At 43.6% G+C, this 27,534-nt stretch overlaps 1 protein-coding gene across 2 annotated transcripts in view; it reads right to left on the reverse strand.

Annotated features, from left to right (window-relative positions):
• SND1 (staphylococcal nuclease and tudor domain containing 1) overlaps positions 1-27,534 on the reverse strand; it is a 627,617-nt gene that overhangs the window by 341,898 nt on the left and 258,185 nt on the right. For both annotated transcript variants that reach the window (XM_040413516.1, XM_040413515.1), the window contains exon 14: positions 5,429-5,501. In XM_040413516.1, the coding sequence (XP_040269450.1) occupies positions 5,429-5,501 (73 nt within the window). The remainder of the gene's footprint in view (positions 1-5,428; positions 5,502-27,534) is intronic.

The raw sequence follows: 27,534 nt of genomic DNA on the forward strand, positions 1-27,534 counted from the left end.
CACAACAGTGGGATTTTTCTGAAAACCATAGGGAAATACAATTGCATTTTGAATTCTAAGTAAAAGAAACAGAAAACCAATAACTTGCAATGCTGCAAGAAAAACTCAATTTCTTATAGAATGTCAGCAGTCTATACACTGCCGTTTTGGGCAGTTTGTATTCTGAATGGAACAGTAGGCTAATGACAAGAATAAATCAAAGAGATTCCGATAATGAAACATTGTCAAGAACATGGTGGACCTTGAGGCGCCTAAGGCCTTTCACACGAGCGTAACGGATTAGGTCCAGATGTGCTCAGGGTGCATTCAGTGAAACTCGCGCCATTTTGCAAGCAAGTTCAGTCAGTTTTGTCTGCAATTGTATTCAGTTCAGTTTTTTCCGAGCAGGTGCAATTTGTTTTGATGCGTTTTTCACGCGCGTGATAAAAAACCTAAAAAGGTTTTCAAACATCTCCTAGCAACCATCAGTTTTTCACTGAAGCCCCATTCACTTCTATGGGGCCAGAGCAGAATATAGAACGTGCTGCATTTTTCATGCAACGCAGAACTGATGCGTGAAAAAAACTCATGTACACAGACCCATTGAAATGAATGGGTCAGGATTCAGTGCAGGCACTATGCGCTTACTTCATGCATTGCACCCGCACGGAAAACTTGCTCATGTGAAAGGGGCCTAAGGCCTCTTTCACACCGGCGTTGCGGGAAAATGTGCGGGTGCGTTGCGGGAACACGCGCGATTTTTCCACGCGAGTGCAAAACATTGTAATGCGTTTTGCACTCACGTGAGAAAAATCGGCATGTTTGGTACCCGAACTTCTTCACAGAAGTTCGGGCTTGGGATCGGTGTTGTGTAGATTGCTATTATTTTCCCTTACAAATGGTTATAAGGGAAAATAATAGCATTCTGAATACAGAATGCATAGTAAAATAGCGCTGGAGGGGTTAGAAAAAAATGAAAAATAAATTTAACTCACCTTAGTCCACTTGATCGCGCTGCCGGCATCTCCTTCTGTCTCCTTCTTTGCTGATTGTAGGAACAGGACCTGTGGTGACGTCATTCCGGTCGTCACATGGTCCATCACCATGGTAAAAGATCATGTGATGGATCATGGGATGATCGGAGTGACGTCACCACAGGTCCTGTTCCTACAATCAGCAAAGGAGGAGACAGAAGGAGATGCCGGCAGCGCGGACTAAGTGGACTAAGGTGAGTTAAATATTTATTTATTTTTTTACCCCTCCAGCCCTATTGTACTATGCATTCTGTATTCAGAATGCTATTATTTTCCCTTATAACCATGTTATAAGGGGAAATAATAATGATCGGGTCTCCATCCCGATAGTCTCCTAGCAACCGTGCGTGAAAAATCGCACCACATCCTTGCGCACTTGCTTGCGATTTTCACGCAACCCCATTCACTTCTATGGGGCCTGCGTTGCGTGAAAAACGCAGAATATAGAGCATGCTGCGATTTTCACGCAACGCACAAGTGATGCGTGAAAATCACCGCTCATGTGAACAGCCCCATAGAAATGAATGGGTCGGGATTCAGTGCGGGTGCAATGCGTTCAACTCACGCATCGCATCCGCGCGGAATACTCGCCCGTGTGAAAGGGGCCTTAGGGATCACATTTTGGGTGCTTTTACTGAGGGCTTCTATCAGACAAAAGATTAAGGGACCCTCTGTAAATTGCAGATCCACAACACACAGATGCCACCTGTGTGCGTTCTGCAACTTGCAGAATGGAACAGACGGCCAATTACAGAAATGCCTATTGCTGACAAGAATAAGACATGCTCTATATTTTTTGCGGGGCCAAGGAATGACAGTGTGCTGTCAGCATCTTTTGCGAACCCACTGAAATGAATTGCGGAACAAATGCGAACTCATTCATCCGGTCATGTGAATAAGCCCTAAAGGGTTTGTCTCTCTCCAGCAAGTGACATTTATCATGTAGATAAAGTTAATACAAGGCACGTACTAATATATTATTAAACATATTGCTTCCTTTGCTGGCTGGATTCATTTTTCCATCACATTATACACTGCCAGTTTCCGTGGTTACGACCACACTGCAATCCATCAGCAGTGGCTGTGCTTATACAATATAGGAAAAAGCGTTGGCCTATTTGGTGGCTGGGATCGTGGGAGCGCACATAGGCCAGTGCTTTTTCCTATAATGTGCAAGCGTGACCACCACTGATGGATTGCAGGGTGGTCGTAACCATGGAAACGAGTAGTGTACAATGTGATGGAAAATTAATCTAGAAAGCAAAGGAATCAATATGGATAACAATACATTAGTAAGTGGCTTCTATGAGGGTACTTTCACACTTGCGGCAGAGGATCCCGGCAGACAGTTCCGTCAACGGAACTGCCTGCCGGATCCGGCAATCCGGACGCAAACCGATTGTATTTGTCAGACGGATTTGGATGCGGATCAGTCTGACAAATGCATTGCAATACCGGATCCATCTCTCCGGTGTCATGTGTAGACCGAAAAGTCGGATCCGTTTTGCCGAAACAATTAATGCCGGATCTGGCACTAATACACTTCAATGTAAATTAATTCCAGATCCAGCATTCAGGCAAGTGTTCAATATTTTTGGGCAGACATAAAACTGCAGCATGCTGCGGTATTTTCTCCGTCCAAAAAACATAAAAAGGGACTGAACTGATGCATCCTGAACGGAATGCTCTCCATTCAGAATGCATTAGGATAAACTTTTTTCGGTATTGAGCTCCTAGAACTGAACTAAATACCGGAAAACAAAAGCGCTAGTGTAATTTGCTGAAGTGAGACAATCCCTTTAAGCAAGCCTGCACACTACATGGATTACACGCGTTTTACCCATGTAAAAATCTCATGTACACCGTTTTTATTTTAAGGGTACTTTCACACTAGCGTTATTCTTTTCCAGTATTGAGTTCCGTCCTAGGGTCTCAATACCAGAAAAAAAACTGATCAGTTTTATCCTAATGCATTCTGAATGGAGAGAAATCTGTTCAGGATGCATCAGTTCAGTCACTCTTACAGTATTTGGTCGGTATTCTTACAGCTGTATTCTCTCCATCCAAAATTCTGGAACACTTGTCGGAATTATTTTCCATTGAAATGCATTAATGCATTAATGCACCAAGTATTCCGGCAAAACTGATCCGGTTTTCCAGTCTGCGCATGCGCATACCTTTAAAAATGCAAAAAAAAAAAAAAATACATAAAATACAGGAGAGACAGATCCAGTGTTTCAATGCATTTGTTAGACGGATTCGCATCCGGATCAGTCTACAAATGCTATCCGTTTGCACACTGCCGGATCTTCACAACCCAAGTGTAAAAGTACCCTAAATGCGGAAATTAATGTGTTGGGTGGATTTTGAAGTCTGCAGTATGTCCACTGTTGCTGCATTTTTCACTCTTTTCAATGGTGGACTGGGAACTAAAAGTGGCCCTAGAAAAAAAAAATTGACAGAAGGCAGGGCGAAATAATTAGGCAGGGCCAACATATGTAGAAGGGCCAGCAATACCATAGTGCAGAATAATATACCGCCCCGGCAGAACCGAATACCACAGTGCAGCACAAAGTACCGCCACCTGCTCCACAGTATGAAACTATTGTTCTGAGGACGTTAATATATTTGAATTCAGGTCAGCTTCCCCACAGAATGAAAAAGCAAACTGTACATGAGATAAGTCTAATATCCCATGCATTCTGCTAGTGCTGTATTATGCTACAGTTTTTCTGAACAAGAATCTGTGCAGAAAAACCTGTGTAAGGCTACCATCACACTTAAGTTTGGGGTTCCGCTTGTGAGATCCGTTTGAGGGCTCTCACAAGCGGCCCCGAACTGATCTGTTCATCCCCAATGCATTCTGAATGGATAAGGATCCGTTCAGAATGCATCAGTTTGGCTCCGTTCCGCCTCCAATCCACTCTGGAGGCGGAATGGAGGCCCCTGTAAGAAATCAGGTGCTGCCAGGCAGCAGGGGCCAGACCCCCCTCCCTTCCCAGTTTTAAATTCATTGATGGCCAGTGCGGCCCCCCTCCCTCCCCAGTATTAAATTTATTGGTGGCCAGTGCGGCCCCCCCTCCCTCCCCAGTATTAAATTTATTGGTGGCCAGTGCGGCCCCCCCTCCCTCCCCAGTATTAAATTCATTGGTGGTCAGTGCGGCCCCCCCCCCCTCTCCCCAGTATTAAATTAATTGGTGGCCAGTGCGGCCCCCCCTCTCTCCCCAGTATTAAAGTATTAAATTCATTGGTGGCCAGTGCGGCCCCCCATACCTCCCCAGTATTAAATTTATTGGTGGCTAGTGCGGCCTCCCCTCCCCCCCCTAATTAAAAATCTCCCCCCCATCATTGGTGGCAGCGGAGAGTTCCGATCGGAATCCCAGTTTAATCGCTGGGGCTCCGATCGGTTACCATGGCAGCCAAGATGCTACTGCAGTACTGGCTTCCAATGAATTTAATACTGGGGAGGGAGGGGGGCCGCACTGGCCACCAATGAATTTAAAACTGGGGAGGGAGGGGGGTCTGGCCCCCTGCTGCCTGGCAGCACCTGATCTCTTACAGGTGGCTATGATACGCACAATTAACCCCGCAGGTGCGGCTCCTGAGGGGTTAATTGTGCGGATCACAGCCCCCTGTAAGAGATCGGGTGCTGCCAGGCAGCAGGGGGCAGTTATGTACACAGTTCTTAGTATATTCTAACTTGAGGCGTCCCCATCACCATGGGAATGCCTCTGTGTTAGAATATACTGTCGGATCTGAGTTTTCACGATGTGAAAACTCAGATCTGAAAAAGCTGTTATGCAGACTGATCCGTTCTGAACGGATGCAAGCGTTTGCATTATAGGTGCGGATCCGTCTGTGCAGATACCAGACGGATCCGCATCGAACGCAAGTGTGAAAGTAGCCTAATCTGCGTGTGCAGGACGCCAGAGGGTACACAGACTGTACAGGCGGCTGCTTGTGGGCCACCGACAGCAACCAGTGATTGAACAATTTTTCTGGAAATTGCCACCTGGCCATACCCTTCTCCAGCACCAGCAAAATCCACCTCCAGCTACATGGCACAGTCCAATTGCCTGTTGTGTTATTCTTTCATGTTTGACAGTATATAGACAATTCACGTTTTGTGATAATGGCAAATATTTTGCAGTTTTGCCACAATCCCAATAATTTTGGCAAGAAATGTAACAAGACATAGCATCTTAGAGACTTACTACAAAAACTACAAATACAAAGCTTTTACAGATGTCGTCTTCTAACATAGTAAATGCAGTGCTTAGCATGAAACAACCTAGACACTACATGCTGTATACTATTCACAACTGGAACATTCTTGTGATTCTTCAGCCCATAACATATATAGATATATCTATTTTTTATTATACACTTCAGATTAGTGCAACAATCTGCCTTACCCCAGAAATGTCTGCCACCCGGTGTATTGGAACTTCCTTTTTGCTGTGAAGTCCCTTGGCATTCTTGATGGCTCTGTTAAGGTGAAACAGCAGAAAGATTATAAGCATCACAGAACAGTTAAATGATGGATCACAAGGCAGAAAAAAATCTGTATAAAACTTGAAAAATGAGAAAAAAAGTTAATCATGTGCATTCACTTCTGCGTCTTATTTCATTTTACTGGCAGAGCTGTAAAACAGCCTGCATTCTCCAACACTAATGCTGGCACAAACTGAGACCCAATCTTACATCTTTCCTACAGAAAACACTGCATTATTAGACATTGATGAGGCGGTTATATATTATGATGTGTCAATCAACTGCCATACCATTAAATTGGCAGATTATTAAAGGGGTTGGTACGTCTGGGACACAGATTGCATATCCTACGATGTGAGAAAGGGACCTGCTCCTACCTAGAGAACACAGGGTGCACTCTTAAGCCCCATAGCGGTAAATGCAGAGCACACTATGTAAGCACAGCTAACTCTCCATATACTACTAAGGGACTACCAGAAATAGCCATGGGACCTGCACCTTTCTGACACTGATGGCGTATGCTAGAGATATGTCAATGTCCTAAGGCTACTTTTACGCTCGCGTTTTGAGCGGATCCGCCATGGACGGATCCGTTTATATTATCTTTAACATAGCCATGACTGATCCGTCTTGAACACCACTGAAAGTCAATGGAGGACGGATTGGTTTTCTATTGTGCCAGATTTTGTCATAGAAAACGGATCCGTCCCCATTGACTTACATTGTGTGCCAGGACGGATCGGTTTGGCTCAGTTTTATCAGACGGACACCAAAACGCTGTCCGTCTCCAAAACGGAATGGAGACTGAACTTATGCAAACGGATGCATTCTGAGTGGATCCTTTTCCATTCAGAATGCATTACGGCATAAACTGATCCGTTTTGGACCGCTTGTGAGAGCCCTGAACAGATCTCAGAAACGGAAAGCCAAAACGCGAGTGTGAAAGTAGACTAAGGGTTAAAAGGGGTTGACCCATCATACATTGGTGGAATATCAATTGGATATGTCACCAATATCAGATAAGTGCCACCCCTGGGACCCAGATCTATCTCTAGAAGTGGGCACCCAAAGTGAATGAGGGCACACAGTGCAAGCACGGGTATCCTCCATTCGCTTCTATGGAAGTGCTGAAAATAGCCAAGCTATTTGATCCCATAGGTGGGACCCGCACCTGTGACATTGGTGGCATATCGGCAATACGCAAGATGGGCTAACCCTTTTAAGCTTACAGCTATGATTGAAAATTGATGCAGGATAATTAGTCTCCAAAAAGAAAAAGACTGGAAATTTCCATACACAGGCATTTTACTAAATTGTTTCCACTTGTTTCCCTAATAGGAGAAAATGCACACAAACATCTTACAGACCAATTTTATATCCATATCCTAGGGACCAGACTTTTGCTGAAAGCCAGTAGTAAAATATAAAATGCACTATGAAGGGTTTTTTTCTGAATATCTGGTGCATTTTTAGTCCATAAAGATTTCTTTTTTCCCCAAAACACAGGGTGGGTTTTTTCACATACTATATAGTACATATAGCACTTAAAAAGCACCTGAAAAAATTGCTAAAAATTGAATCGCAAAAAAAAAAAAAATATGAGTAATAAGTGAACTAATCTGCTGCAAAGTCTGCATATGTGTTACATAAAGATTTGTAGCAGACTTTAGTGTGGGTTTGAGAAGGATTTCACACGATGCATTGTCAAGGGCGAGTGTAAACGGACACGCTGCAGATTTAAAATCTGAGTTGAAGTTTTTCAGGCAGAACTTCCTCATTCAAGCCAAGGAAAAGAAAAAATAGAGCACACTAAAGGATGTTTTTTTATTGATAGTTGCAAGAAGATTCTATCAGTTAGGGCTCATGCACACGACCATATATATTTAGCAGTCCGCAAAAAAAGGATCAGGAAAAAATACGGATGACGTCCGTGTGAATTCCATATTTTGCGGAAGAGAACAGCTGGCCCCTAATAGAACAGTACTATCCTTGTCTGTAATGTGGACAATAGGACATGTTCTATTTTTGCAGAACGGAAATACGGACATACAGAAACGGAATGCACACAAAGTAACTTCCATTTTTTTGCGGACCCATTGAAATAAATGGTTCTGTATACGGTCCGCAAAAAAACCCGGGGCGAACACAGAAAGAAAATACGTTTGTGTGCATGAGGCCTTACTCTGCATGCACATAAAAAACAGATGGCAACCGTTTGAAAAAAAATTGATTCACATAAAACACACTAAAAGCAAAACAAAGAAAAACGTCCGTTTTCACCGACAATTCTGGCGAATTCCACATTGTTCATCTGAAAGAGGACTAAATGCAAGGAGATTTATGGGCGATCACCACAAGGTGGAGCCACAGCTAGTGCATCTAATAGGGGCCAATATAATAACCATTATCCATTACAATCATATGCTCTCTAAGATTCTTTGCGCACTGTTTACAGATATGTAATTCTTAACTGATGAGCCCATCTGTGAATATGCAAATCCTGCTAAACGTCGGCATGCCATGTAATCCTCAGTCTGTCACAGCAGCTGGAACCAGAGGAGTGAGGAGAAGACGGGATACAACGCATGTTCATACTGTGTAAGCAGAGTGCTACACTGCCCTGCAGGAGCAGTTGCACACATTTCTAAAAGAAAAGCCATATCCCCCGCCGTAGACAACCGTTTGATTGGGAGGCACAATTTTACACATAAAAAGTAATAATGCCTTCTTTTCTTTAATTCCTATGACTGCTTAATCACAGGGAGAGGATTGAAATTCAAAGTATCAAGCTTGTGCTGTGGAGTTAATGGGAAAAATTCTCTCAGGTGTAAAGAGCATAGCTCTCCAAGGGAATCCGCACAAGAACGACTGGTCAATTAGACGGGGGAAACAAATTAGCAAGTGCCAACGAGCTGACATTAACACCCATTTGCCATTCACTGGAAAGCAATAACCATACATATAATATAGCAAGTGAAGGAGAAGATCATATGCTAATGTAGAAAGAGAAGATGCACAATGGTCAGGAACGTTAATGTTAAAGAACCCTGAAATAAGTCGGGATAGGGCAGCAAAGGAGTCAGCAGAGCAACCGTTCACTTAGGTCTTTGCAGGCTCCAAGCCTGAGTAGCTAACCAAGCAGCACAATGCTTTAAAAATAGCCTGTGTTCGCTCAAGTCCTCTACCACCTGTCGTCTCGTAATCTATTGTACTCAGCCCTTTCCATCAAGGATGAAACCATCCAACTGTCCAGAGCCCCCCACCCTCTGTACTGTATTGGCAGGAAGAAGAACTGCGGTCACGCTGAGTCTCTGTCCATACCCAGCTCATATGTGACTCAATGAGCCCATAGGTAAAAGGATTGGGCCTTTCCTGCAGACATTCACAAGCTCATTTCAACAGACGAGTGTCAATGAACACATTAGGCTCCATTCACACGTCTGTGGTGTGTTGCAGACCCGCAAATTGCAGATCCGCAGCACACCCGCCTGGCACACCTATAGAAATGCCTATACTTGTCCGCATACAATTTACTAGAGGGGTTTGTTAACGTGCATATCCTCCGAGCTATAACATGCTAATAGCACTAAGCAGTATCCTACTTGTACTGTAACACACTGCTAAGATTTTGTTCAGCTTTCTTTAAGCTTATTGTCCAAGTGTAAACCCTTTAGATTTATTTTTTAAACAAAAGTGGTAGTACAGCCAAGAAGAGGAAGGGAAATCCCTGCATCTCTCTTATGTAGCCTAAGGCTCCCTGTACATGTTATAGCTGGTGCAAGACACTGCCGTGGACAGATGCTGCATGTTTGCCAACATGAAATTATAGCATGCCCTACAAACTTTCTATGCATTGACCTTTTGATATTGTTTCCTTGGATTTTTTGCTCTCTAAGGCTACTTTCACACTGCCGTTTCTGGGTCCGCTTGTGAGATCCGTTTCAAGGCTCTCACAAGCGGGCCAAAACGGATCAGGTCAGCCCCAATGCATTCTGAATGGATGAGGATCCGTTCAGAATGCATCAGTTTGCCTCCGTTCAGCCTCCATTACGCTCTGGAGGTGGACACCAAAACACTGCCTGCAGCGCTTTGATGTCCGTCTGACGAAACTGAGCCAAACGGATCCGTCCTGACTTACAATGTAAGTCAATGGGGACGGATCCGTTTTTACTGACACAATATGGTGCAATTGAAAACGGATCCGCCTCCGATTGACTTTCAATGTAAGTCAAAACTGATCCGTTTGCATTATAGGTGCGGATCCGTCTGTGCAGATACCAGACGGATCCGCACCTAAACGCAGGTGTGAAAGAAGCCTTAGTTCCGTTTAAAAGAAAAAACAGCATGTGCTGTGTGTGGTTTTTTTCTCAAAGGCGGCATTCCATAGATTTCCTATTTAAAAAATTACATTTCTGAACAAAACACAAGAAATATGACTTAAAATGTCCAATAGAGATGCAGTGATGGGAGTGCACATTCAGTCATTGGCAAGTTGCTCAGAAGACCTCCCAGGGTCATTAAAGTAGGTTTATGACAAGTCCAATTCTGGAAAAGGTTTCCTGGCATATACTGGGCTGGTGTGCGAGGACATACAGTCAGGTCCATAAATATTGGGACATCGACACAATTGTAATATTTTTGGCTCTATACACCACCACAATGGATTTGAAATCAAACGAATAAGATGTGCTTTAACTGCAGACCATCAGCTTTAATTTGAGGGTATTTACATCCAAATGATGTGAACGGTGTAGGAATTACAACAGTTTGCATATGTGCCTCCCACTTGTTAAGGGGCCAAAAAGTAATGGGACAATTGGCTTCTCAGCTGTTCCATGGCCAGGTGTGTGTTATTCCCTCAGTATACCAATTAAATGAGCAGATAAAAGGTCCAGAGTTCATTTCAAGTGTGCCATTTGCATTCGGAATCTGTTGCTGTCAACTCTCAAGATGAAATCCAAAGAGCTGTCACCATCAGTGAAGCAAGCCATCATTAGGCTGAAAAAAACAAAAACCCATCAAAGAGATAGCAAAAACATTAGGCGTGGCCAAAACAACTGTTTGGAACATTCTTAAAAAGAAGGAACGCACCGGTGAGCTCACCAACACCAAAAGACCTGGAAGACCACGGAAAACAACTGTGGTGGATGACCGAAGAATTCTTTCCCTGGTGAAGAAAACACCCTTCACAACAGTTGGCCAGATCAAGAACACTCTCCAGGAGGTAGGTGTATGTGTGTCAAAGTCAACAATCAAGAGAAGACTTCACCAGAGTGAATACAGAGGGTTCACCACAAGATGTAAACCATTGATGAGCCTCAAAAACAGGAAGGCCAGATTAGTTTGCCAAACGACATCTAAAAAAGCCTTCACAGTTCTGGAACAACATCCTATGGACAGATGAGACCAAGATCAACTTGTACCAGAGTGATGGGAAGAGAAGAGTATGGAGAAAGAAAGGAACTGCTCATGATCCTAAGCATACCACCTCATCAGTGAAGCATGGTGGTGGTAGTGTCATGGCGTGGGCATGTATGGCTGCCAATAGAACTGGTTATCTTGTATTTATTGATGTGACTGCCGACAAAAGCAGCAGGATGAATTCTGAAGTGTTTTTCGGGCAATATTATCTGCTCATATTCAGCCAAATGCTTCAGAACTCATTGGACGGCGCTTCACAGTGCAGGTGGACAATGACCCAAAGCATACTGCAAAAGCAACCACAGAGTTTAAGGGAAAGAAGTGGAATGTTATGCAATGGCCAAGTCCATCCCCTGACCTGAATCCGATTGAGCATGCATTTCACTTGCTGAAGACAAAACTGAAGGGAAAATGCCCCAAGAACAAGCAGGAACTGAAGACAGTTGCAGTAGAGGCCTGGCAGAGCATCACCAGGGATGAAACCCAGCGTCTGGTGATGTCCATGCATTCCAGACTTCAGGCTATAATTGACTGCAAAGGATTTGCAACCAAGTAATAAAAAGTGAAAGTTTGATTTAGGATTATTCTGTCTCATTACTTTTGGTCCCTTAACAAGTGGGAGGCACATATGCAAACTGTTGTAATTCCTACACCGTTCACCTGATTTGGATGTAAATACCCTGATATTAAAGCTGACAGTCTGCAGTTAAAGCACATCTTGTTCGTTTCATTTCAAATCCATTTTGGTGGTGTATAGAGCCAAAAATTTTAGAATTGTGTCGGTGTTTCAATATTTATGGACCTGACTGTACATTTTTCAGCTAGACTGGAATGTGTGCTTTTCTAACCAGAGGGCAGGCAACGAGTAATCTATGACACTGTATAGTTATATAACATAGGTTCTAGTCAGCAATAAAAAATTTCTATGGAGTATGAACATCTGCTCAAAAACAGTCCGTATTGGAATATTTGGGATACCATTTACACGAGGAGGTGGTGTAACCACAATACGCTTGAGTGGGAGGTAGAGTGGTAGCGGTGCAGTAATACTGTTTTTGTGATTCTAGACTACAGGAGTAGAGATGAGCGAATTTCATATTTTGAAATTAGTTTGCGCTTCGTTTGGTGGCAAAAGCAGAATTGCGTTATGGATTCCGTTACAACGGACCATAACGCAATTCTATGATGGAATGTATAACGGAAAGCCTTTAGAGGCATTCCGTTATTCATTCCATCATAATAGAAGTCTATGGGCTGCATAACAAATCCGTCCGGTAGGGCTGCAACGAGTACTCGACTAAGGCTACTTTCACACTTGCGGCAGAGTGATCCGGCAAGCAGTTCCGTCGCCGATCCGGCAAAACGTATGCCAACTGATGGCACTTGTAAGACTGATCAGGATCCTGATCAGTCTTTCTGGTGTCATCCGGAAAAACTGATCCGGCATTAAATTTTTTCACCTTTTTTTCTGTCTGTGCGGACGGATCCGGCACAAATACATTCCTATGGAAAAAATGCTGAATTATTCAGGCAAGTGTTCAGTGTTTTTGGCTGGAGATAAAACCGCAGCATGCTGCGGTTTTATCTTTTGTCTGATCAGTCAAAAAGACTGAACTAAAGACATCCTGAACAGATTGCTCTCCATTCAGAATGCATTAGGATAAAACTGATCAGTTCTTTTCCGGTATAGAGCCCCTAGGACGGAACTCAATGCTGGAAAAGAACTGATCAGTTTTAGGCTACATGCACACAAACGTTTTTTTCGGTGTCCGCATCAGTATGTCCACCCCGCAAAAAAATAATAGAACATGTCCTATTCTTGTCCGTTTTAGGCATGGTTAAGAATGGATCCACAATAAAATAAAATAAATGATGGCATACAGATGTCATCCGTTATCATTTGCGGACCGCAAAACATATACGGTCGTGTGCATGTAGCCTTATCCTAATGCATTCTGAATGGAGAGCAATCCCTTCAGGATGCATCAGGATGTCTTCATTTCAGTCTTTTTGACTGATCAGGACAGAGATAAAACCGCAGCAACACTGAACACTTGACTAAATGATCAGACATTTTTTTTTCCATAGGAATGTATTAGTACCGGAATGCCGAATCGAAAAAAATATAAATGCCGGATCTGTTTTTCCCAGATGACACCGGAAAGACAGATCCGGCATTTCAATACATTTGTAAGACGGATCAGGATCCTGATCCGTCTTACAAATGCCATCAGTTGGCATACGTTTTGCCGGATCGGCGACGGAACTGCTTGCCAGATCACTCTGACGCATGTGTGAAACTTGAAAGTACCCTAAATCGAGTAATTCGACACAAAAAAAATCTGCAATGCAAATTCGCAGCAGGGGGCCACCAGACACTCCACAGTCCCGCGCCGCACTGACCTGACATGCTACTTCCCACTCAACGATGGAGTGTCGGCGGCGTTCCTGCTGGAAAGGCAAGTTGGTGCAACCAATTACACTGTGCACTCTGGGTGTCAGGAGGAGCAGGGCGGGGGAAGGAGCTAATGGCACTGGGGGAAGGGGCTGATGGGACCAGGGGGATAGTGGAGCTGATGGCACCGGGGGAAATTATGCACTTGGGATGATCGCACAAAGGGAACGAAGGGTGTTGGGGACTGATGGTAGGGGGTCTGATGAGTTTTTATAAAGGAAAACAGTCTATTAATTCATTTTTTCTTATTAGATTACTCGATTAATGATTAAAAAAAATAATCCAGAGAATACTCAATTTCTAAAATAATCGTTTACTGCAGTCCTACCGTACAGTTTCCATTTATGCTGAAATTATTCAGCCATTTATCAATAACTGAAGCTCAAATTAGAGCATCAACTTTTATCAACCTCCAAATATGATGAATGTGCAGGGTTAAAAGCCAGGGCATTGAAATAAATACGTTCAGCTATCAAGCTGCTGGGTGCATTCACATGGTCTATGTGCAGCATCTTAGAAACCCCTTATTTATAGCTCTGAATGACAATTCTTCCTTTCTGAACAATGAGAGGCTTTAACTTCCAGATTACAGAAGCAAGAACACTTTCCAGAACATTATTTGAGCCAACAAACACTCCACAGGCAAAAAAAAATTGGAATTCTGTTAATTCTTGCATTTCACTGCTATAAAGACTTCCTTTCCAAGGCAGCTCTATGCTTTCCTGCCAAATTTGGGGTCTCCACAGCAACCACAGAGCGGCCTGTAAGCTTCCTCTAAAAGTGCATACAGTCAGAGAAATGGGAAGTAAGAGGTGCTTCTTCCAGCATATTTAGCCGGAAATACATCCTGAACATCTGGCTCCCACCAACCGTTTTAGCAAAGCGAAAAAATATTTTTTTCCCCAAGTGAAAATGGATATTAGGCTACATACACACGACCATTGTGTGTTTTGCGGTCTGAAACTTGCGGAACGGCACGGACAGCCATTAATATAACTGAGACATACAAAAATAGGACAGGTTATATATTTTTTGCGGACCATGGAACAGAGCAACGGATGCGGACAGCACACGGAGTGCTGTCCGCATCTTTTGTGGCCCTATTGAAGTGAATGGGTCTGCATCCAAGCCGCAAAAACTGCAACTCAAATGCGGACCAAAAACAATGTTCGTGTGCATGTAGCCTTAGGCATCCATTGATCCGTTCCGTGGTCCACAAAAAATAATATAACCTTTCCTATTATTGTCCGTTTTACGGACAAGAATAGGCAGTTAAATTAATGGCTGTCCGTGCTGTTCCGCAATCCGTGTTTTGCAGATCCGCAATCAGCAGACCGCAAAACACACAACAGTTGTTTTTTTGTTGCGGATCCATTGTAACAATGCCTAAAACGGACAATAATAGGACATGTTTTTTTTTGAGGGGCTACGGAGCGGACATACTGATGTGGACAGCACACGACGTGCTGTCCATATTTTTTGCGAACCCATTGAAATGAATGGGTCCGCATCCTATCCACATTAAAAACAGAAAGGACACGGAAACAAAATACGTTTGTGTGCATGTAGCCTTAATCTGTATTACTTGACTTGCAGATAATGAAATAATATATATTTGTAAATACATATTTTCTCTATATATGTGATATATGCAGTCAGTGTCAATGGTAAATAAGCCAATTTTATGAGAGTGTATTCAGTTTTCTTCTGTCCTGAACTCTGCTCCTATGACATGTACCCACAGCATTATGACTTTATAATGCCATGTGTTCCTGTCCGACCTCAACCCTGATGATTTGTACTGACGGCACTATATCAGTACAATTCATTAAGAGTTGAGGTCGGGCATGTCATAGGAGCAGCATTCAGGACAGGATAATACCTGTGACACATGAAGTGAATGTCTCAAACTGCATACTCTCCTGTGAAATTGGCCATTGTTGGATTTAAGTTAAGCTCCACTCTTAACTACAGGTAGATAATCTTCTCCGGTCCTTCTAGTATGGCAACTGGTTACAAATAAAGGGAAAGTGAACAGAAAACTATACCTGTTCTATCTTCAAAAAACAAACTGGCTAAGGATAAATTACTTCATCAACAGGAATAAAAGGAGGAAAGATAATGCACCATGAATACTCGCCTAACTCCCCTTGCGTTCCCCCATATCCTGACCTAGGCCTCTCACCCAGTTAGCCAGAACTCTCTGTTCTGCACTGATGAAGGACAATCACCCCAAAACAGCTGTCTGCAGATTAGATGCTGGCTTATTTATTATCCAAGTCATGTCTCAAGGCCTATTTAAAGAGTCAAACATGGACTTATAGAATAGCTGCCTTACATCTGGTGGCATTAGAGGCAGAGCTTGTTAACAGCTCATTTTCATCCCTACTGGCCTAACAACATGTTTAACAATTCTGCATCAGTTATGTCAAATCAGAACTACAGACCTCTACATGGTTTATGGTAGGTCCATATCTACAGCATAAACTCTGGTAGTCTGTTCTGGAAGAGGAACACTACCAGAGTTTACCATAGCTGGTCCCCACTTACTATAATAGAATCATTTAAGGCTGTAATGAAAAGCTTCCGGCGATCCAGCTATGGTAAAAATACTTCCAACATGTACACTTGCTTGGCTGTTCTGAAAAAACTCAATAGAAATAAATGGAGCATGCTGGGAGTAGTAGTTTCACCACAGCTGGAGTGCCAAAGGTTAGCCATCACTGCTTTAAAGGGGTTCTTCAGGAATAAAAAAAAAAAATGAAAATACTTAAATATTTTATAATAAAATATATTCACAAATACCTTTCATTACCTAGAATGGCTTGTTTTGTCTAGGGAGAAATCATTAAGCGAAATGAAATGGCCGCCGTCCTATCAGTACACACAAAACCTGTCCTAATCAGGTTGCAACACAATTACTGCGCAGCCTTGCATCGTCTATAGTGCCAATGATATAAAAACAGGATCTACGCCTAACAGAAGCAGTACTCTGATTGGGACATATCGATATTGCCGTCACGTCGCCATATGTTCTAATAGAATTCACAGTGGCTGTTTCAGGCTATAGCGGTATATTGAGTGAGTGTATGTAAACGCAGGCACCTCCACTACATTGTGTGCATAAGTGGGGATCCCAATACGCTATTCACTACTAATGTTTTACATATTTTTTAGAGGTTTGGTTTTAGAATATTTAAGTATATTACTACTACCATTTGTGTTTCCCTTCTGAGTGTGCCCCTTCATATTTGCTTACACCGTATTTGAGAATATATTTATAATAAACTAATATTTAAAGGGAACCTGTCACCAACTTTATGCTGACTGTAATGAGGGCAGCATAAAATAGTGACAAAATGCTAATTTCAGCAGTGTGTCAAACATCAGTTAAAGGTAAGTGGTTGCCGAGAACCAGCATTATAATCATTGCAGCTCAGGCATTGAGAAGAGTAAAATCTACCTGAGAAGAGTCCTGGTTATACATAATCTCCTGCTCTCTCACCCATCTGCTGATGATTGGCAGTTCTCTCCTAGAGAGAAAGGGAGACAACTAGGTAGAAGCCTGTCAGTCATCAGCAGGTGGGCGGGAGAGCAGGAATTCATGAATAACCAGGACTCTTCTCAGGTGGCCATGACTCTTTTCCAGGCCCAGTCTGCAATGAATGTGATGTTGGTTCTCGGCAGCCACTTACTTTTAAGGCTAGGTCTACACGACTACATTTGTCGTGCGACATTTTGTTGCACTAATGTCGCACGACAATTTTTATAATGGCAGTCTATGGTGTCGCACTGCAACATGCAACATGCTGCGACTGCGACGCAACAGTCGCAGAAAATCCATTCGAGATGGATTTTTCTGCGACTGTTGCGTCGCAGTATGTCACATGTTGCAGTGCGACACCATAGACTGCCATTATAAAAATTGTCGCGCGACATTAGTGCAACAAAATGTTGCGCGACAAATGTTGTCATGTAGACCTCGCCTAACTTATAAATGACAAACCGCTGAAATCAGCTCACCTGTCACTACTTTATTCTGCCGTAAGTATGGACAGCACAAAGTGGATGACAGTTTCCCTTTAAATATCTTCATTTTCTTAATTCCCAGAGAACCCCTTTAAGGCATAGATGCTGGCATTAGGCTGGAAAAATAACATTGCACGCAGCTGTATTTGGCTGAAAAGCGTCACTGATGCCTGGAAGACTATATGGTTATTTTTATAACCATGCAGATGAACTTACATCCCTGATAAGTAGCCTTTTCACTATGTGAAGAGGAACATTCCTATGATCTTTTGTTTCTGCAGACCATAAAGACTTATGAATAGGCCACTTTCACATGGTGAGTATTTTCCATCCATAGTTGTATTCCAAAACCAGGAGTGGGTTTAAATCACAGAAGAGACAACTCTTTACAATATACATATATTTTGTGATTGGCTGTGGTATTTGGCTCTGTTGGGGTGGTATAATGTACCACAATATGGTACTGCTGGCCCTGCTTTCCATCACTTTGGACCAGACTACAAAACTGGGCCATTTTGTATTTTTTCCAGGGCCACTTTTAAATTCTCAGTCCGTCCCTGGAGGGCCATTATAAATACCGAGAGGTTTAAAGGGAGCGAAGTTAAAAATAAAAAGACAATGAAAGTCATCCATTTTAAAAGATTTTTAAAAATGGATAGAAAACGGATGTTAAAACAACGGTTAGACTGACAAAAGATGGATGCATACATTGAGGCAAAAAGGTGTTAAAAGACTGAGTTTTAGTTTGCAATAGATTTTTTGTTCAGTTGTGCCCCCTTATTCATTGCAACCTCTAAATGGGAAACAGCACTGCATGGGAATTTGAGTACGAGGATGGAAATATACAAGACCTGTTGGCCTAACCCGCAGTTTTTGACAAACCATCTAACGTGTATAGTCTCCCAACTCTCTGACCCCGGATTTCAGGGGAGATGAGGATCGGATATATTTGATTTCAACTGCGCAGTTCTTTTGCTCTCAGGAAATAAGCTGCTGCTAGAGATGTCTGGCAGCTGCTTTCTCCCCACTCCCTATGTATGCATGCTTTGCCAAGCTGAGCATGTATATGTATGGCAATATAGATCGTCGACAGGAATAATGTTTCAGTTGCAGCTATTCAGATGAAAGTATAAGAGTGAGTCTGTTCTGGCTCAGAGGGCGTTTCCCCTTCTTGCAATCACCTTTGAAGGCATCCATCTGGTGTAACGGGACATTTGGACAGGGTGTACCACATCAAGTTTTAAATCACATGGCTCAGGTTGTTGCCACTGGAAATGTAAGCAAATGGTTATTGAGTATAGTACATCATTGCAATGAATGTTGAAGAAAGCTTCATTAACTGGTCTGAGAAGCCTATGTTGTAGCTATAGTACTTTGTAAATGTGAAAAAGTACACCTTAACAAGTATAGATGGTCATCAGTTTCATACGTGGGTCAACTACAAGCCATCTTCAGGCCAAGGTCAGGCCGTTGTAAGTTTAAAATTTTTTAATCTATCCAGAGCAACCAAATCCATATAAAGCCTTTAATTTGATGAAAAGCATCTGCTAACATGTGCGCGATACCAGTAAGAAAAAAAAATAATTGCATAAATGAAGAGTTTGTTACTGACCCACTTGATGGGATATAACAGAACTGCCTGCTTCACAAATATCTTCAGAACTTTCAATTAAATGAGAGAGATTTGACATCTGATAAAGCTTCTTTATATTTCATACTCCAAAGTAGTGATTGGAAATGTAATCGCCAAGGCAAATCCAAGTTAACCTTCATAGGATACCTTTCAATGACACCAATGAGAGGGCACAGTCTACTTATGTCTGAGTTCCATGATGCCCATCCTATGTCTCATGGAACCCTATCTATAGTACTTTGAATAGCAACTTCCATTTGGGCATGTAAAGACTAAAATTGCTCATTTAGATGGGGAAATTATAAGAAAACCACAGAACATACAAGAAGTATGCCCTTGAGCAGAGTAGCCTGCAAAGATATACTACCCTAAATCTATTGCCTCTAATACTTAATTGCAGGTGACTCATGTTACAGGAGCAACAGAAAAGCAAGGAAAATTTATGACCTTCAGCAACACACACAGAAGAATTAGACAAAGTTATCGTTTTGTTTGCAATAAGGGAACAAATATGATCAAGGAAAAAAGTTAATCTCTTAAGGACACAGGGCGTACCTGTACGCCCTGTGTATTTCCGATCACAGCCGGCCAGCAGGCGGCGATTGGAACAAGGTGCCTGCTCAAATCATTGAGCAGGCACCCTGGGACAATGTTGTGTGAAAAAAAAAAAAGTTAACTGTTGCATCACCCTAATCGGGTGTCTGGGGTCCACAGCACAGCAGTGCTGCAGCTTGGTCCCTCCCCTCCCCTCACACAAATTTTTTCGGGCGCAAGCATTTTTATTAACGCGGACTGTGGCCAGCACTCTTAGCGTCCGGCCACTGTTAGCGCATCGCACACCCCACCGCTGATCAGCAAGTTTACATTTTTTTATTTTTCAATTTTTTGGCCTTTTTTTATTTATTATTATTTATTTTTTTCCCTGTTAGTTTTAGGGATAAGTACGCGAACACCCGTGCCCACACACACACACCTCTATGGCCCGCCGGATGTTCTCGGCCGAGGAGGCATACACCCAGCTTGCCTCCGAGTCTGAGAGTCCTAGTGAGGACGAGGATGACCCCACTTTCCTTTTGTCATCCGCGTCATCATCTAGTGATGATGAGCCCCCAAGGCTGTGGAGACGCCGCCAGGCGGAGCAAGGGGACCGCCATACTAGGGACCCTGTGGCCCACACTAGTACGAGCAGCTCTGGGACTCGTACTAGTTTTCCGGCCCACCAGATAAGTCCACCTGAGCCCCCTACCGGTGAACTTGTCTGGTATACCCCAGAGCATTTTGAGCCTGCGATTCCCGATTTTGTTAGCCAAGCAGGAATCCAGATTCCCACAGTGGGCTTCACTGAATATGAGTATTTTAGTATTTTTTTTTAGTGACCACTTTGTGAATCTGATGGTGGAGCAAACTAACGTGTTCGCCCAACAGTTCATTGCTCAACACCTGGGCTCCTTTTTGGCTAGGGCCGGTGGCTGGACTCCGGTCAGTGCAGCTGAGAAGAGGACATTTTGGGGCCTCGTGCTGCACATGGGCCTAGTCAAAAAACCCAGTGTCCGGCATTACTGGAGTGGGGATGTCCTCTACCAGACCCCACTTTACAGTACGGCCATGACACGTACCTGGTTTGAGGCCATCCGGAAATGCCTGCATTATGCAGATAATGCAGCATGTACCCCCCAAGGTTATCCTGCCTATGACTGCCTGTACAAAATCAGGCAGGTCATCGATCACTTTGGGGCCAAGTTTTTGGAGGCCTATGTACCAGGAAGGGAGGTCGCGGTTGAGGAGTCTCTCATTGCTTTTAAGGGGAGACTCATTTTCTGCCAGTATGTTTCCTCTAAGCGGGCGAGGTATGGCGTGAAGCTGTACAAACTTTGTGAGAGTACCTCAGGGTACACTTACAAGTTGTGTGTACGAGGGGGCAAGATTCACGTATTGAACCCCCAGAATGTCCCCCCACTCTGGGTGTTAGCGGGAAACTTATGTGGGACCTTATGCACCCACTGCTAGATAAAAGGTTACCACCTGTACGTGGATAACTTTTATACTAGTATCCCCTTGTTCCTGTCCCAGGCCGCCAGATCCACGTCTGCTTGTGGGACCGTGCGGAAAAATCAACGCAGCCTCCCTACCTACCCCCTCCAGGTACCTATCCCAAGGGGTGAAACCCATGCCCTTACCAGTGGAAACCTGTTGCTGGTCAGATATAAGGTCAAGAGGGATATCCTTGTACTGTCCACAATTCACGGTAACGGCATCACCCCTGTCCCTGTGCGAGGTACCGCAGCAACTGTCCTCAAGCCAGATTGCATCGTCGACTACAATCTGTATATGGGAGGATTTGATCTCTCTGATCAAGTCCTTAAGCCATATAATGCCATGCACAAAACCCGGGCATGGTACAAAAAAGTTCCGGTCTACTTGGTACAGGTTGCCTTGTACAACTCTTTTGTGCTGTCCCAGAGCTCTGGCAACACAGGGAAATTCCTTCAGTTCTATGAGGCAGTCCTCAAAGCCCTAATCTTTTCTGAACGGGAAAGAGCAGGCCGGAGTACCTCGGGAACTGGAGGCGCCCGGATCGTCCTTGGCCAACACTTTCCAGGTGTGGTACCCCATACTGGAAAGAAGGGACGGTGCCAAAAAAAAGTGCAGAGTGTGACACAGGAGGGGGATACAGAAGGACACCACCACTCAGTGTGACACGTGCCCCGATCATCTGGGCCTCTACATTAACGGTTGCTTCAGGGAGTACCACACTTTCATGGAGTACTAAATGTATAATCCCCTTCTCCAATTTTAATTCCATTTAGCCACTGACAATCGAAAAAAAAACTATGATTCTCAGACTTGACACAAAAAAATTAATTCTAAAATATTATTTTGTAAAACTAAAATAAATTAAAAAAAAGTTGACATTAGGTATCGCCACGTCCGTAAGAATCTGCTCTATAAAAATACCCCATGACCTAACCCCTCAGATGAACACGGTCCAAAAAAAAAAAAAAAAAAAAAAAAAAAAGGGGGGGGGGTTTTTTGTCACCTTTCATCACAAAAAGTGTAATAGCAAGTGATCAAAAAGTCATATGCCCCCCAGAAATAGTGCCAATAAAACCGTCCTCTCATCCTGCAAAAAATGAGCCCCTAGTTTACGGCTAAAAACTGAAAGACTATGGAGATACTAAATGTTTTTTTTTTTTGTTTGTTTATAAAAGGATAATAGTGTAAAACCTAAATAAATTTTTTAAAAAGTAGACATATTAGGTATTGCTGCATCCGTAAGAATCTGCTCTATAAAAATACCCTATGACCTAACCCCTCAGATGAACACAGTAAAAAAAAAAAAAAAAAAAAAAAAAAAAGTGCCAAAACAGCTATTTTTGGGCAAATTTTCCATTTTAATCTGTTTTTTTCCAGTAACAAAGCAAAACGTAATATTTATTACCCAGATTCTGCATTTTACAGAAACACCTCATATGTGGTTGTAAACTGCTGTATGACTAAACGGCAGGGCGCAGAAGGGAAGGAATGCTGTATGGTTTCTGGAAGGCAGATTTTGATGGCCTTTTTTTTGGGCACCATGTCCCATTTAAAGACCCCCTGATGCACCCCTAGAGTAGAAACTGCATAAAAGTGACCCCATCTAAGAAACTACACCCTTCAAGGTATTCAATACTGATTTTACAAACTTTATTAACCCTTTAGGTGTTCCTCAACAGTTTATGGCAACTTTATGCTGCCCATACTAATGGCAGAATAAAATAGAGACAGGTGAGTTGATTTCAGTGGTCTGTCATTTAAAAGTTAAAAGTTAGTGGTTGCCGAGAACCAATATCGCCATCATTGCAGACTGGGCCTGAAAAGAGTCACGGCCACCTGAGAAGAGTCCTGGTTATTCATGAATTCCTGCTCTCCCGCCCACCTGCTGATGACTGACAGGCTTCTACCTAGTTTTCTCCCTTTCTATCTAGGAGAGAACTGCAAATCAGCAAATGGGTGAGAGTGCAAGAGATTATTAATAATCATGACTCTTCTCAAGTGAATTGACTTCATTGATCTACTAGATTTATATAAAGCCGGCAGCTCTATGGGAGTGTCTTTTCTGCTGCAGCTAAGGGGGCGTGTCCATGCTCTCCCCACAGCTCAGGAGGCAGTTAAAGGATGAAACTGAGCATGTGCCGCCTTCTCAGTAGGCAGGTTAAAGAAATAAGAAAAAAAAAAAAACAGCAGATGGCGCTAAACATATACATTTTATTAAAGGCAACCTGTCCTCTTCAAAAAACATCCCAAGCTGGCAGCAGTACCTGAGAGTAGCCAGCAGCATGTTTGTAACTTATTTTCTTCCTGCTGGCAGATGAAGCAAAAGCTGTCAGGCTTTTCTAGTCAGGCTTGAAGTCACGAAGGCAGCGGCCTCCTTGCTTCATGTCACGGTAACCACGTCCCCTTCCCTGCCCCTTCGCTGTGACCGACATCCAGCAGTTCAGCAAAGCCAGCCAAACTGTCACAGCGAAGGAGCAGGGAAGGGGGCGTGGTTATCTTGACTTTAAGCAAGGAGGCCGCTGCCTCCGTGACTTTAAGCATGTGTGGAGAAGCGCGCCGGCAGGGGATTAAAGAACGTTTTTTTTTACAGCTTTTGCTTTATCTGCCAATAGGAAGAAAATGATCGTTACAAACATGCTGCTGGCTACTCTCAGGTACTGCTGCCGGCTTGGGATGTTTTTTTGGAGGTGACAGGTTCCCTTTAAGTAGCTCAGTAAATTTTTTATTACATGTAATTACAAAAGAATTCAGATCCAGGTGCTGGTGTGAAAACTGTTGAATATTTTTCGTGGGACAACCCCTTTAAGTAAACCCCATTTAAAATAAGGTGTTCTGGGTTGGGTGTGTCAAATAACCCAAATTTACCAACACAAACGTTGGCAAATCTGTTGATGTCAATAGGGAAAAAAGGTGATGTACAAAACAGAAACTTAATCACAGCTTTTCATGTAAACATCTAGAACTCAAACAGGAGGAATTAAAATATGTAGATACGGTATGCAGACACACTGGTGAAATAGAAAGTAAAAACAGTCCAGAGACAATGTATTACACAAGATTGAAAATTATTCAAGTGTTAATATAATCTAATTTCTAAAGTGATTAAATCTACGTTTGTCTCTCTCCGTACTCTGGAAAAACTACATACTGCCTGAACTTCTCCTGAGCCATCCAATTTCTATTTTATCTCTTGGTTGGGTAGCCAGCATGACTTTATGTCTGCCAGTAACTCCAACTCATTAAGATGAGGCCATAAATGCAGTTTTAGGAAAGAAAGAGGGAGGGAAAAAAAAGGCAGTGAAATGTGTTTCCTTGAAAACAATAACTCATCAAAAAACTCCAATGATTGCTTTCTAAGAACATGGATCGTGAAAGGCTCCGCAGCCTGGAAGGAGGAAGTGTTACAGTGACCCACAAATGACCACCAAGCCACTGATGCAGCCAATACGCCTTTCCAGAAACTATCACCAGAAAAAAGTTTTAAGTATTCTTAACTTCTACATAAACTGTGTCACAAAGAAATACAGTAGTTATCCTGTTAAATGCTCATGTTACTGGTTTGGACAGAAATGCAAACCCAAATAGTCAGTCATTCTTTAAGTCAAGGATCAGCAACCTCTGGCACTCCAGCTGTTCTGAAACTACAACTCCCAGAATGATCCTTTCACTTCTACGGGAATTACAGGAACAGCCAAGCGTGTATGCTGGGAGTTGTAGTTTCACAACAGCAGGAGTGCTGAAGGTTGCTGATCCAAGCTTAAGGTCATAGCTAGGGCTAATCCAAAACCTACAAGTTATAAATGTCACTTGCTACAGTAGAAGGACAACCAGCCACTTAACAATAATTACTGGACATTACTGCTTGTCACCTCACTGGAAAGTGGTTTTATTAACTACTAAGGCTACTTTCACACTAGCATTTTGGCTTTCAGTTTGTGAGATCCATCATGGGCTCTCACAAGCGGTCCAAAACGGATCAGTTTTGCCCTAATGCATTCTGAATGGAAAAGGATCTTCTCAGAATGCATCAGTTTGCCTCCAGTCACCATTCCGCTCTGGAGGCGGACACCAAAACGATGCCTGCAGCGTTTTGTTGTCCGCTTGACTAAACTGAGCCAAACGGATCCATCCTGGCACACAATCTAAGTCAATGGGGACGGATCCGTTTTCTCTGACACAATCTGGCACAATGAAAACGTATCCTTCTCCCATTAACTTTCAATAGAGTTCATTACGGATCTGTCTTGGCTATGGTACAGATAATACAAACAGATTAGTTAATGACGGATGCATGCGGTTGTAGTATTATAACGAATCCGTTTTTGCACATCCATGAGGGATCCGCCCAAAAGGATCCTAGCCAGGAGCCTGGAAAATCCAAGTATGAATCCCCATGGCAAATTCAAAGCCTTTCAGGGTGCTGGTAAAGCTGGGTTACCACCATGAGAAGCTAATAGATTGCAGAAAATCAAATCTATCAAAATTAATCCCATTCTCAACTAGGGCCCATAGCTAGGCAGATTTGCTTTTTTTTTTAGGGTGCTGGGAAAGCTGGGTTACCGCCATGTGGAGCTGTAAGACTGAAGAACACCAAATATATTAAGGCAAGTCCTGCTCCCCATTCCTAAAGGCTGCCATAGCCAGGTAGATTTGCTTTTCAGGGCCCTTGCATAATGGGTAAAGTAAAAAAAAAAAAAGGAAATAGACGTGTACTCACTCACCCTTTTACAGCAGTACCGCACCTCTTGGATCTACACTGCTCTAGAGCAGTGGTGGGCAAACTTTTTGGTCAACTGAGCCAAATATCGCCAAAACCACGATTGGAATTTCTTTCGAGATCCACATTTTTAAAACCTAAAATATTGCGTCAACAGTACCAGTGAGGACTATTAGGGCTCATGCACACGACCGCGTGCCCGCAAAAAAGTAGCGCATGCTGAAGTGAATGGGTCCATGATGCGGGCTGCACACGGCTGTGTGCAGCCCGCATCATGGACCCATTCACTTCAATGGGTCCAGGATCCGGGATATGAGTGCTACAGAGTGCTTCCGTGGTGCTTCTGGCTGTGTGCAGCCCGCATCATGGACCCATTCACTTCAGCATGCGCTACTTTTTTGCGGTGCGGGCAGTCAGATGCGGATCGCGAACCCCATTCAAGTGAATGGGTCCACGATCCTCATGCAGCTGCCCCATGGTCTGTGTCCTTGCATTGCGGACCGCTATTTGTGGTCCGCAGCACAGGCACGGCGCCCTTACATTCGTGGGCATGAGCCCAGAATGTGTTTTACATACTTTTATATGTACTTTCTTTTATTTGGATCTTGATTATTATTTCATTTTATCATCTTTATAATTTTTTACTTTTATTAAACTTGTCTGCAGATGTGGATGTAATGTGGATGACGCACTTATGGGGGATATCTGTGGATGACGCACTTATGGGGGATATCTGTGGATGACACATATATAGCATAAGATGCTATATAAGTGCCCTCTGCAGATATCCCCCATAAGTGAGTCATCCGCAGATATCCCCCATAAGTGAGTCATCCGCAGATATCCCCCATAAGTGAGTCATCCGCAGATATCCCCCATAAGGGAGTCATCCGCAGATATCCCCCATAAGGGAGTCATCCGCAGATATCCCCCATAAGGGAGTCATCCGCAGATATCCCCCATAAGGGAGTCATCCGCAGATATCCCCCATAAGGGAGTCATCCGCAGATATCCCCCATAAGGGAGTCATCCGCAGATATCCCCCATAAGGGAGTCATCCGCAGATATCCCCCATAAGGGAGTCATCCGCAGATATCCCCCATAAGGGAGTCATCCGCAGATATCCCCCATAAGGGAGTCATCCGCAGATATCCCCCATAAGGGAGTCATCCGCAGATATCCCCCATAAGGGAGTCATCCGCAGATATCCCCCATAAGGGAGTCATCCGCAGATATCCCCCATAAGGGAGTCATCCGCAGATATCCCCCATAAGGGAGTCATCCGCAGATATCCCCCATAAGGGAGTCATCCGCAGATATCCCCCATAAGTGAGTCATCCGCAGATATCCCCCATAAGTGAGTCATCCGCAGATATCCCCCATAAGTGAGTCATCCGCAGATATCCCCCATAAGTGAGTCATCCGCAGATATCCCCCATAAGTGAGTCATCCGCAGATATCCCCCATAAGTGCCCTCCAGTAAGTAAAGTAATGTATTAGTGGGGGGAAGGGAGGAGGCAGGGACACTTGCGGCGGGGCCGGTGCAGTGCCCGGCGCTGTGCACACACCGGGGGCAGCTCCTACCTTTCTGCTGCAGGACATTTCGCTCTTCACCACTCCTCACATGGCCGGCATCTGCAGCCGAACTAGAGCGCCGCTGCCCGCCCTTCTGCTGCTGTGCGCAGCGTGACATCTCTCCCTCAGTCATGCGCCTCCTGGCCCGCCTGCCTACTTCATT

This window comes from Bufo bufo, chromosome 1 (assembly GCF_905171765.1).
Source record: "Bufo bufo chromosome 1, aBufBuf1.1, whole genome shotgun sequence".
Taxonomy (NCBI): Eukaryota; Metazoa; Chordata; class Amphibia; order Anura; family Bufonidae; genus Bufo; species Bufo bufo.